Raw genomic sequence first — 13,966 nt, 5'->3', positions numbered from 1 at the left:
TAAATACTCACGCCAAAACCTCTGCGTCAGTAAATAAATTAAAAAAAAAGGTGGAAGACAAGCTTTTTTTCTCCGCGCCGAGTTTCGACCACAGCAGTTTTTATACATTATCCAATGAAGTAAATACAAATTCCGTATTGTTCATCTTCGAATGTAGCAGCATTTCAGAGTACGACAAACAATGCATGACACAGTACAGTAATGCATTTTCAGCGTAGGGTGACGTAAACACCTATAACAAATAAAAAATTGCGCTTATCAGATCAAAGAAAAATAAGCAATCAATTCAAACCAGACGAAGCACGTGAACAAGGAAGGGTACCCGTATAAATACGGACGGAGCGCCTGACGCATAGCAATGGCTACCTGGTAAAGCTTAACTGCTAAGCTTACGACTCGACCAAACTACTGTAGCTGTATCGTCATTCATTCAACCTAAATTGTCTCATATTAAAGTGGACCAACTTTGTTTCGATTTGGAGATGCGGCCTAAAACTTTTCTCTCCCCTTGAATTTCGAGTCTCGAATTTCAGGTGTGGCTTAGATTCGGGAATTTTTTTTTCCTTGATTTCTAGTCTCATTTTTCAGGTGCAGCTTAGATTCGAATGTGGCTTAGACTCGAGTAAATACGGTAATCTATCTGAAGCCTTCTGGTGTCTCCAGGCCTTTGCTGCTAGTAATAAATACGCTATTCATTTTAATTGGATCTCCGCTCTTACTGCATGTAGCTAACTGTTTTCTTTGATATTTGTCTCGTAAATATTGTGCTTATAGTCGAAAAACAGCAGCTACATAATAAAACTAGGAAAGCAGCTGTTTTTTGTAGTGCAACAACTCTGCTACATTTATTTAAATTTTAACAATACATAGAAAAGAACACATTACTACTAACTACAAATATGATACCTTGAGTTGCGGACAAGCACAATGAAAAAAGTATTATGATTTAGCTTTTGACCAATGTCTTCTTGGGAAAAGGAAAAACACACACACACACATTCATTACTACCATCTCTGGTAGCTCAGACTGGAATTTAGTTGTCATTTTGAACAAAAGCAGCAATCTAGAGGGAGCACGAAAGGGGAAGGAATAACAAGGTATGGGTAGGAGTGGGAAAAGTGCTGTCTGGCAGAACATGAAGGAACTAGATGGAGGCATGAAGAGTTGCCAGGCGCTGTGTTGGGAGGCTGTTGGGCCAGAAGGTGGGGAGCAGAAAAGGAGTGGAGCAGGGAAGCGAGAAGGCAGGTGGATGCATTGGCAGAAGGTGCATGCAGTGGGGGTGAATGTACATGAATAGGGGGGAGGTGACAGGACAGTGGAAGCAGAAAATGTTCTGTGGAGAGTGTGGGGCAGTAGGTTATCGTAGGTTGATAATTCTTCTTCATAATTTTCAAAATGCAGCTTTCTGAACCCTTCAGTTTCTCATAAAAAGTCTTTACATCTTGCTGCCATAACACAAATCTTGTAATGCACAGCAACTGTAAAAGTCTTTTTCAGGCACATTGTAAGCATAGTATTGAAAATCTCTGGCAATTTTTACTATTTCTTTTTCTGTTCATCAAGTGATTATTCAACTGCCTTAAATACAACTCATTAACTAGTTATGTGACTTCATTGTTAACGTTTACAATTTCCTTTGAATGTGCCCATTACACAAAGCTTACACCCTACTATAATATAATGAGTACATACTATAATTTTAAGAAAACACAAATTTTATTTGGAAAAAGAAAAAAGTTTCCTGTGTTTGTGAAAAAAGAAGTCGATATAAAGCACTATATCAAATGGAATGCAGATTTTTTATTAGTAATGTATTGAGTGATGCTTGTGAAACAAGAGAGAGATTTTGTGTGTGGGAAGACCAGACACATTCTAACAGTCATTTTTGTGTGCAGGTATAATGAGAAGTAATCATGTAAGGAAAAAATGGCAGTATAGTTCCACATATGATGATCAGCTGAATAACAACACTCAATCTGTAAATAAAAGGGCTATGGTAAGTAGTTTACTTTTATTATAAATTTTAAACACAAAACCCATTTCTTTTGCATTGCATTTACTCTGCTGCCCAGTGTCAGTGTGTGTGTTCTTCTTTAGCAGCATATGAAAAGACACTGTCTTGAGATTTACGATGGGAAAAAGTGTTCTACTTGTGAAAGAAACAACCCCAAGGCATCTTAAATTATTTTAGTTAATGTATCATGGCTGGTAGAAAACATAACAACAGATTAAGCCAAATAATGTTTGTTTCATAGAAGGTCTGACATCTTTACACACAATAAAACAAGAAACGTAGGTTCATAAATTTCCCAAAACAGGTTCATTTTAAAATACTGGCAGGATGATAGCAGCAAAGGACATAAAAATTTAATACAAAAGACAATAATTAAAATTTAATAACTTGCCTATATCATGATAAGAAGAGATCTTGTGGTAGAAGGATGAGGGAAGGAATCTGCTGTGGACTTGACGGAGACACCGTACTTCCAGCAACCTTATGAGATGGCCATTTGTGTGCAGACTCTTTTATAGTTGTACATTATGTTCTGGAAGTTGAAAGTCACTGTTGTAGGGCTGCATACTTAAAAAAATTATCTGTAACTAAGAGATTAGCAAGGGTAGTGTTGTGACAGTGCCACCACATTTAACAGTGCCGCCACGACAGTACGCACAAACGGCGATAGAGGCGCTCCGCAACTCAGCTTAGCGCGGGAGCGCCACCTAGCTACAAACGGTGCCGGCTGCGTGTCACGGCACGGCAGTTGAATACGAGATACTGAGTTGAGATCATGTAACCAGCTATTGTTCCTAAGTGAGAGTGTTTGAATATCCACGCAATATTGGTGATTAAAGGTTATAACACTTTTTGGTGACAAGGTCGGATATTTTCACTGCGTTGCGGATTTGTGTGTTCGTGTCGGGGCAGACATGGAACAGCTTATGCAAAGTGCTCATTGAACAACAAACACAGCTGACGACTCGGCAAACACAGCTGACGGCTGCGATTCAGGCGTTGTCGACGTCGCTTACTCATCGTCTATCTTCCTCTTCTCCGTCTCCATTCCCTCCTTACGACGAGGCCTCTGAAGACTGGGAGGATTATGAGAAGCGTTTGCGGCAACACTTCTTGGCTTTCGGCGTTGTCGGCGGTCCTATGTGTAAGTCGTTATTTCTATCTTGAATTTCCCCACGGATCTATCAGCTGCTATCTCAGTTAGCCCCTCTGTGGGAACCTGCCTCTCTGTCCTTCCAAGAAATGTGCGACTTAATGTCTAACTATTACCGAAAAAACACCCATGTCGTTGCCGCCCGCGTGGTGTTCTACCGGTGTCGTGAACAGCCTCATCAATCTTACCGGGCTTGGGCGGCGGAACTATACGGTCTGAGTACGAAATGTCAGTTTGTCACGGACACTCATCATGAGTCTTATGCTGATTCAATGGTTAGGGATGCCATTCTACGGCTTGCTCCTGATAAAGTTTGGCAACGGGCCCTACAACTGCCAAACCCGTCGTTGTCGGAAGTTCTAAGCATCGCTCAATCCTTTGAAGTGTCTCACGCTGCTGGCGCACAAATAGACGCGTGGTGTGATGTAGGCGCTGTACAGTCAACTTTCGACACGGACAATTTGCCTGTTTCACAGGAGAACGAAGATGTGGCGGTGGTTCACTCGCGTAAAAAACGTCGCATTGGGCTGCAACACTCGCAGCGAAAACAGCAACCACAGTAGCAGGTTCATTCTGCACTTCCTTCTTGTCCACGTTGTTTCGTACAGCATGACAGGGCCGCTTGTCCAAAATGTTGGGCCATGTGTAATTCATGTAGGAAAAAAGGCCACATTGCTTCTGTGTGTCAGTCCCCTAAAGTTCTCGTTGACGAGGACGAGGCATTGGACATGGATGTTCACTGTGTGCTTTTTCAAACAAATAAGTTATTTGTTACTGTTCGTGTTCTGGATAAAGACATCTGCATGCAAGTGGACACTGGCTCTGCAGTAACTCTCATTAATTCTCGCATGTATTTGGAGTTGGGCTCCCCTCCTTTGTCCCCAGTTATGCGAAATCTGAGAACTTATAATAAACAGAAAATTTCTATCATTGGCCAGTTTGATGCTTCCACTGTCCACTGTCCACTGCCCACAAGTCTGTTGTTAGGCCCCTCACATTTTATGTGGTCGATCGTGTGGGCACTGAAAACCTGTTCAGTTATGATGCTTTCCAGTTGTTCGGGTTCTCCGTTGATGATGATATGAACCTCATATCTGAGGATATTCCGTATCAACAGCTGGATGGATTGTGTTCTGAATTTTTGTCCGTGTTCTCTGCTGGTCTGGGTCGTGCCAAGGATTTTGAAGCCCACATTACTCTTAAACCTATGGCTCGCCCTAAGTTTTTCCGGGCACGCCCTATTTTGGTGACGTTGCGTGCGCCTGTCAAGGCTGAGATAGACAGGTTAACAGCTTCAGGGATTCTCCTTCCTGTCACCTCCAGCGAATGGGCATCGCCAATCGTGGTGATTTTAAAGTCACTGTCAATGCTCAGAGCCTCATTGACACTTATCCTCTTCCTCGTCCTTAGGAGTTATTTACCAAGCTCGCTGGGGGCCAGATCTTTTAAAGACTTGACTTATCAGAGGCGTACCATCAGTTGCCGTTGGATGCTTCTTCCAAGGGATTTCTCGTCATCAACACTCCTTGTGGGTTGTATCAGTACCAGCGGTTACCATTTGGCGTCGCTAGTGCGCTGGCCATTTTTCAGTGGTTTTTGGAACAGCTCACAGCTTCTGTTTCCGGCTGCATAAACTATCTGGATGACATTGTTGTCACAGGGGCCTCCACTGAGGACCACCTTTGCAATTTATGTTCACTGTTTCGGGTTTTGCATTCGGCTGGATTGAGGTGCTATCTGGAGAAGTCACAGTTCTTCCAAATCTCCATTGTGTATCTTGGTTTCCACTTGTCCCGTGAGGGTATACATCCTCTACGTCAGCATGTTGCGGGCATTAACGCTCTACCCCCGCCGTCTACGGTCAAAGAACTTAAGGCGTTTCTAGGCAAGATCGCTTATTATGGCATTAACGCTCTACCCCGGCCGTCTACGGTCAAAGAACTTAAGGCGTTTGTTTCTAGGCAAGATCGCTTATTATCACAAATTCATTCCACCAGCGGCGGTGGTAGCTCATCCTCTGCATCAGCTGTTACGCAAAAACATCCCTTTCTGTTGGTCCGACGAGTGTGAGCAGGCTTTTGTCCACCTGAAGGCTCATTTGCAGTCGGCACCTTGTCTGGCCACATTCCGTCCGGGTCAGCACTTGGTTCTGGCGACTGACGTGTCACAGTATGGCCTAGGGGCTGTTCTCGCCCATCGGTAAGAGGATGGGTCGGACTGACCCATCGCCTATGCTTCCAAGACCCTCAGCGATGCGCAACGGCGTTACTCTCAAATCGAAAGGGAGGTGCTCGCTATCATTTATGCTCTAAAAAAGTTCAGCTTTTTTTGTATGGTTCTAAGTTTCACCTCAACACGGACCACAAGCCGCTGGTCTCTCTGTTCAGCCTATCGGCGTCGCTTCCGGATAAGGCAGCTCAACAACTGCAACGTTGGGCCTCATACTTGTCTCGTTTTCACTATGAGATTCACTATTGCCCCACGGCCCAGCACACCAACGCTGACGCATTGTCGCGATTGCCGATGGGCCCCAACCCAGTTTTTAATCGTGATGAACTACTCTGTTTCCACATTGATGAGGAAGAACGTCGTGCGGTCGATGGTTTTCCACTTACAGGTTCGCAGGTCGCGTCGGCTACTGCGCAGGACCCGGTCCTGCGTCAGGTGATCGGTTTTGTTCAACAAGGCTGCTCGGACAGGACCAAGGGCCGGGCATCGGATCCCCTTCGCAACTACCATGCCTTGCGTCTTCTTCTGTCTGTTCGTGATGGTGTTGTTCTTCTGGCCACAGATGGCGCATCTCCACGGGTCGTGGTGCCAGCCTCTCTTCGTAAAGATGTTCTCAAACTGTTGCATGAAGGCCATTGGGGTATTTCTCGGACTAAGTCCCTGGCCTGCAGGCACGTTTATTGGCCCGGTATTGATTCGGACATCGCCCACATGGTTGCTGCGTGTGGTCAGTGTGCTCAACAACTGGCTGCACCTAGTACAATGCCCTCTCCGTGCTGACTTTGCCAGCCCCTTCCTTGATACTTATTGGCTACTTTTGATTGACGCCTTCTCGAAGTTTCCGTTTGTTGTTCGATGTCCATCACCCACCACTCAGGCGACAATGCTGGCTTTGTCCAAAATCTTTGCACTAGGAGGTCTTCCATCCACAATCGTCACGGACAATGGCCCTCAGTTCTCTTCGCAGGCCTTCTGTGCTTTTTGTATTGGACAAGGGATTAAACATGTTACAGCACCGTCCTTCCATCCGCAATCGAATGAGGAGGTCGAGCGACTTGTCCGCACTTTCAAAAGCCAGATGAAAAAATTCCTTAGTGATTTTTCCACAGATGACGCTCTGCTGCAATTTCTGAGTTCCTATCGCTTCATGCCTCTGGGTGACCGCAGCCCTGCTAAACTCTTGCACGGCCACCAACCGCGCACTCTACTGCACCTGCTTCTCTGTCCCTGTCCTCTAGTGTGGGAAAATACTCAGTGGGCACTGACGTGTGGGCACGAGGGTACGGATTTCGCCCTAAATGGATTCTGGGGGTGGTCAAGGCTCTTCGCGGCCGCCGGCTTTGTGAAATACGTACGGACGACGGCATGGTTGTTTGCCATTACGACAAGATGCGCTCATGAGTGGTGGCCACACCGGTGCCACCGCTCCTTCCTTCGCCTCCACCAGCCCGAGAAGCCAGTCCTGTCGCTGCTGCCTATCTAGCGTACGTGTGGATGCAGCCGACGTCGCTACCGCTTCCGAGTACGCCGGAACCGGCCCCAGTCACGACGCCTCGTTCTCCGGGACCCATCTCGCTGGAGCACACCCCTAGGTCCACGACACCTATGGATGCTGCTCTGGAGTTTTCACCCATCATCTCGCCCAGGAGGCACGTTCCACGCACGAGCTTCCATCCTGGACATTTTCGACCATACCCTCATGTCTCTTCGCGGGATCTTCTCGGGGCCTCACAAGAGGCCATGGATGTATCCGCACTGTCCATGTCTCCAAGGAAGTAAGTGTTTTTCTTTTCAAGGGGGAAAAGTGTTGACAGTGCCACCACATTTAACAGTGCCGCCACGACAGTACGCTCAAACGGCGATAGAGGCGCTCCGCAACTCGGCTGAGTGCGGGAGCGCCACCTAGCTACGAACGGCGCCGGCCGCATGTTACGGCACTGGTTGAATACGAGATACTGAGTTGAGATCATGTAACCAGCTATTGTTCCTAAGTGAGAGTGTTTGAATATCCACGCAATATTGGTGATTAAAGGTTATAAATGAACTATAGGCTTATTATGTGCACAAAGAATTTGTAATCATCAATTTTCATTGAAATTCATTTAATATTCTAATTTGCACAGGTATTTTTCAGCAACAATAACTACAAATGAAGCATACAGTAAAGAGGATGTGATTCTGAACTGTATAATCCATGTCTTCATTGATTGACTGATTGATTGATTTTTTTTATTTTTTTTTTTATTGGTCTAGTTTTATCAAACAGCACAAATTGTACAATTGACTTTGGATAGGTCAAAAGAAAGTTGCAGTAAATAATACATAGTTTTAGCATATAGTAGGCAAATTAAAATAAGGTACCTTTCATTCAATATAATTTCTAAGTAACTACTTAGTTATATATTCAGAAATTCTCTTACAAAATAGAAACAGTACTTTATTAGAAATACCTTTAGTTTAATTTTGAATGTTCGTTATGTAGCAATTTTTATTTCTTCTGGTATCTTATTGTGTAACAGTACACCAGTGTTTCTGCTCCTCTACTAGAGTGTTGTCTTGTAATATTTCTTATGTATATTTGATTTCCCTCTGTGCAGTAGTTGTATATATTTTTGGTTCTGTATTAGTTTGCATATTTTCAAGAGGAGGTCTCTAGTGTAGATGATTGTATTAGATTAGATTAGTACTTGTTCCATAGATCATAAATAAGACACCTCGTAATGATGTGGAACATGTCAGATTAATAAAAGGTGTCTATAAAAGATATTTCATTACGCAAAATATTACATGACACTTAATATTTTTTTTAAAATTATATTCATTTATTTTTTGTAGGGGTTGCGGAAGTTACCCACTTACTATATCCAAAAATTCATCTACATACTTAAATGAATAAGCTTGGAACATTCAGGACACCCAGTTCAGTGAAATGAGATTGATAGGACTCCATGTATTTAAGGCCACAAATTATTCTTAGGGCTCTTTATTAAAAACCTTTACGCTGTGAGTTGAGTATCCCCAAAACATGTTTGCCACGTCAAAGCAGTGGGTGGAACTGCATGTAGTATGCCTGCAGTGCTGTTATTTCGCTTGTTGTAGACCTTATTATTCTTAGACCACAGCAAACAGTCAAGAATTTCCTAGATGAGTTATTTATATGTGAGTCTCACTTTGTTTGCTGAACCCACAGACCCAAAAATTTTGTGACACTTACATTTTCTGGGGATTATTTTTCAATCATGCTAGAATACAGTTTGATTAGATGGAGGAAATAAATCAAAATTGGCACATATAGTTTTTCCAGTATTTACAATGAGTTTGTTTTTGGTTGTAGAGCAGTTAGTCTTTTCATAGAACTGTCTACTGCTGACTGCAGGGTTTCTGTGATCGAAGCAGTAAGAAATATGCTGATGTTATCAACAAATAGGATAGTTTTTTGTGGACTCATGTATTCAAAAACATCATCCATATAAATCAAGAAGAATAATGGACCTAAGATACAGCCCTGAAGTACACCATATTTGATTGGTAATTCGCTAGAAAGGAAGAAGTTGCTACTTGTTTTATTCTCTTGTTAGTGTCGAATTCCGTGAAGTATACTTTCTGCCTGCAGTTTTTAAGGTACAAACACAACCAGCTAGCTGCTGCTCTTCCTTACTCCTTGTCTTTTTTTCTGGCAGGATATTATAGTCCAGGACATCAAAAGACTTTTGACAAGTCTAGAAAAATACCTGCAACTAATTTATGTTGAAGAATGAATTTTAAAGCACACTCTAAGATTCAGAATTTCTAAAACAATGTTGTATGGCAAGAGGAGAATATTTATTTGTGTTGTTGTTGTGGTCTTCAGTCCAGAGACTGGTTTGATGCAGCTGTCCATGCTATCTATCTTGTGCAAGCTTCTTTATCTCCAAGTACTTACTGCAACCTACATCCTTTTGAATCTGGTTCGTGTATTCATCTCTTGGTATCCCTCTATGATTTTTACCCTCCACGGTGCCCTCCAGTACTACACTGGTGATCCCTTGATGCCTCAGAATGTGTCCTACCAACCAGTCCCTACTTCTAGTCAAGTTGTACCACAAATTTTCCTTCTCCTCAGTTCTGTTCAATACCTCCTCATTAGTTATGTGATCTTCTCATTAATCTTCAGCATTCTTCTGTAGCACCACATTTAGAAAGCTTCTATTTCCTTCTTGTCTGAACTATTTATGGTCCATGTTTCACTTCCATACATGGCAACACTCCATACAAATACTCTCAGAAACGACTTCCTGACACTTTAATCTATACTCGATGTTAACAAATTTCTCTTCTTCAGAAACGCTTTCCTTGCCATAGCAAGTCTACATTTTATATCCTCTCTACTTCGACCATCATCAGTTATTTTCTTCATAAATAGCAAAACTCCTTTTCTACTTTAAGTGTCTCATTCCTTAATCTAACTCCCTCAGCATCACCCGAGTTAACTCGACTACATTCCATTATCCTCGTTTTGCTTTTGTTGATGTTCATCTTATATCCTCCTTTCAAGACACTGTCCATTCCGTTCAACTGCTCTTCCAAGTCCTTTGCTGTCTCTGACAGAATTACAATATCATCGGCGGACCATAAAGTTTTTATTTCTTCTCCATGGATTTTAATACCTACTCCGAATTTTTCTTTTGTTTCCTTTATTGCTTATACAGATTGAACAACATTGGGGAGAGGGTACAACCCAGTCTCACTCCCTTCCCAACTACTGCTTCCCTTTCATGTCCCTCGACTCTTATAACTGCCATCTGGTTTCTGTACATAAATAGCCTTTCGCTCCCTGTATTTTACTCCTGCCATCTTCAGAATTTGAAAGAGATTATTCCAGTCAACATTGTCAAAAGCTTTCTCTAAGTCTACAAATGCTATCAACGTAGGTTTGCCTTTTCGTAATCTAGCTTCTAAGACAAGTCAGAGAGTCAGTGTTGCCTCACGTGTTCCAATATTTCTACAGAATCCAAACTGATCTTGCCCGAGGTTGGCTTCTACCAGTTTTTCCATTCGTCTGTAAAGAATTCGCGTTAGTATTTTGCAGCCATGACTTATTAAACTGATAGTTTGCTAATTTTCACATCTGTCAACACCCACTTTCTTTGGGATTGGAATTATTATATTCTTCTTGAAATCTGAGGGAATTTCGCCTGTCCCTTACATCTTACTCACCAGATGGTAGAGTTTTGTCAGGACTGGCTCTCCCAAGGCCGTCAGTAGTTCTAATGGAATGTTGTCTACTCCAGGGGCCTTGTTTCGTCTTAGGTCTTTCAGTGCTCTATCAAATTCTTCACGCAGTATCATATCTCCCTTTTCATCTTCATCTACATCCTCTTCCATTTCCATAATATTGTCCTCAAGAACATCGCCCTTGTATAGACCCTCTATATACTCCTTCCACCTTTCTGCTTTCCCTTCTTTGCTTAGAACTGGGTTTCCATCTGAGCCCTTGATATTAATACAAGTGGTTCTCTTTTCTCCAAAGGTCTCTCTAATTTTCCTGTAGGCAGTATCTATCTTACCCCTAGTGAGATAAGCCTCTACATCCTAACATTTGTCCTCTAGCCATCCCTGCTTAGCCATTTTGCACTTCCTGTCGATCTCATTTTTGAGACGTTTGTATTTCTTTTTGCCTGCTTCATTTACTGCATTTCTATATTTTCTCCTTTCATCAATTAAATTCAGTATTTCTTCTGTCACCCAAGGGTTTCTACTAGCCCTCGTCGTTTTACCTACTTGATCCTCTGCTGCCTTCACTACTTCATCACTCAAAGCTACCCATTCTTCTTCTACTGTATTTCTTTCCACTATTCTTGTCAATTGATCCCTTATGCTCTCCCTGAAACTCTGTACAACCTCTGCTTCTTTCAGTTTATCCAGGTCCCATCTGCTTAAATTCCCATATTTTTGCAGTTTCTTCACTTTTAATCTACAGTTCATAACCAATAGATTGTGGTCAGAGTCCACATCTGCCCTTGGAAGTGTCTTACAATTTAAAACCTGGTTCCTAAATTTCTGTCTTACCATTATATAATCTATCTGAAACATGTCAGTATCTCCAGGCTTCCTCCACGTATACAATCTTCTTTTATGATTCTTGAACCAAGTGTTAGCTATGATTAAGCTATGCTCTGTGCAAAATTGTAGCAGGCGGCTTCCTCTTTCATTCCTTAACCCCATTCCATATTCACCTACTACGTTTCCTTCTCTTCCTTTTCCTGCTACCGAATTCCAGTCACCCATGACTACTAAATTTTCGTCTCCCTTCACTAACTGAATAATTTCTTTTATCTCATAATACATTTCTTCAATATCTTCGTCATCTGCAGAGCTAGTTGGCATATAAACTTGTACTACTGTGGTAGGCTTGGGCTTCGTGTGTATCTTGGCCACAATAATGCGCTCACTATGCTGTATGTAGTAGCTTACCCGCACTCCTATTTTTGTATTCATTATTAAACCTACTCCTTCATTACCCCTATTTGATTTTGTATTTATAACCCTGTATTCACTTGACCAAAAGTCTTGTTCCTCCTGCCACCGAACTACGCTAATTCCCATTCTATCTAACTTTAACTTATCCAATTCCCTTTTTAAGTTTTCTAACCTACCTGCCCGATTAAAGGATCTGACATTCCATGCTCCGATCCGTAGAACGCCAGTTTTCTTTCTCCTGATAGCGACGTCCTCCTGAGTAGTCCCCGCCTGGAGACCCGAATGGGGGACTATTTTACCTCGGGAATATTTTACCCAAGAGGACGCCATCATATACAGTAAAGCTGCATGCCCTCTGGAAAAATTACAGCTGTAGTTTCCCCTTGCTTTCAGCCGTTCACAGTATCAGCACAGCAAGGCCGTTTTGGTTAATGTTACAAGGCCAGATCAGTCAATCATCCAGACTGTTGCCCGTGCAACTACTGAAAAGTCTGCTGCCCCTCTTCAGGATCCTCACATTTGTCTGGCCTCTCAACAGATATCCCTCTGTTGTGGTTGCACCTACAAAGCACTATCTTCATATTTAATGCACTGAACCCATTCAGCAGAACCTCTAGTTTGCTCAGGAAGACTGGCACACTTCCTCTTGATGCTGTACATATGCTAAGAATTATGATATTAAGCTTTGGCAGCTTAGTAATGCGAAGTTCAAAGTCTTTTTCAGTCGGGTCAGTATAACTTTTATTGACATCACAAAAATTTATTTGCTGTTTGACAGAAATAACAGAGCCCCATGTTTGAAGAAATCTCAGCTAAAATTACTTGCTGATGCTTATGCTGAGACAGAGGTTAATTTTACTTTGTTATTTCATAGCCAATATTCAGTAATGCAAATTATATCTGCATTTAGTTTATACTGAAGGACAATATGGTAATTTTATTCATGAGTAACTGAAAATCAAGGCATAATACAACAAAATCTGGATACTTGGAGACTTAAGTTGAAACAGTTTCTATTCCTTTTTCTAATGGCATTTCTAATACAGCACTTACCTTAAAGAAATTCCAGTGTCTTTGAGTAAACCAGGAGAAAAGTTATGGGTAACTCAGTTCCATTTGGGTCATTCAGCGGGCTGAGCCATTTGATGCATCACAGTATAGCCCCCATGTGTTCACAGATGTAGGTAAGAGGCAGATTGTTTTAAAAATGGATCTATCTTGTTAGAAAAATTTACTCAAATAAATTAAATCCGTTTTCATGATATCACACTACTAGCTTACAAATATGACATTGCCCCACTATTCATATTGCCAATTTTGTGTTGGAAATGAGAACAAAAAAGGAATGTGTTTGTGGTTTAATATCCCAAACAGCTTCTGTATGCTGAGTGCAACTGCTTTGCAATGTCTCTCCTCTCTTCATAGTCTATAGATGGTGATTGTTTTTGCCTACAGCCATTTGCACTTTGCAGTTGAAAGCTGTCAAAAGTGCTGCCAAGTATCAGAGATTTCTTTAGCTTGACTCAAGTGTGGGAGTGACATATTAGTAGTAAAGAGTAAACATATTAAAATTTCATACATGATGTGACATTTTTTCATGCTTCTCTGTGTTTGACATAACACTTCTTCAACTGTGTCGTACAGTGGTATATTTATATAGGTACATTCAGCTGCATATTTGGATACTGTCTGCAAAGCATGTTGTGAATAGATTTAGTAGCAAATCAGTAATAAATTTAAAAGTCATGCACAATGTGACAGTTTTTCTCACATATCAGTGTTTGACCTCCTATCTCTTGAACTGTGTTTGGTAACATGGTATAAATTTGTAGATACATTTAACTGTACATATGGATACTGTCTGTGAAATTGATTGTGAATAGAGTTAGTATCTCAGAAGTAATAAATTTAAAAATCACACATGGTGTGGTACTTTTCATGCATCTCACTGTTTGACATTATATGTCCTGAATTATGATAGGTAGGTAGTTCTTACCCTGACAGGGATTGTTGCCAGACACTAAGGGATATGTACACCAAGTTTGATTGAAATTGGTTCAGTGCTTTAGGAGGATACGTGGAAAACCTGCACACATGTTTTTGCAATATG

At 41.8% G+C, this 13,966-nt stretch overlaps 1 protein-coding gene across 1 annotated transcript in view; it reads left to right on the top strand.

The window, feature by feature from the left end:
* The window catches only part of LOC126268010 (uncharacterized), a 315,334-nt gene that overhangs the window by 181,408 nt on the left and 119,960 nt on the right, over positions 1–13,966 (top strand). Inside the window, exon 7 of the mRNA XM_049973418.1 lies at positions 1,897–1,997. Coding sequence (XP_049829375.1) covers positions 1,897–1,997 — 101 coding nt within the window. The remainder of the gene's footprint in view (positions 1–1,896; positions 1,998–13,966) is intronic.

The sequence above is a fragment of the Schistocerca gregaria genome, chromosome 4, assembly GCF_023897955.1.
Source record: "Schistocerca gregaria isolate iqSchGreg1 chromosome 4, iqSchGreg1.2, whole genome shotgun sequence".
NCBI classification, from domain to species: Eukaryota; Metazoa; Arthropoda; class Insecta; order Orthoptera; family Acrididae; genus Schistocerca; species Schistocerca gregaria.
This window is presented reverse-complemented; position numbering and strand designations above follow the sequence as displayed.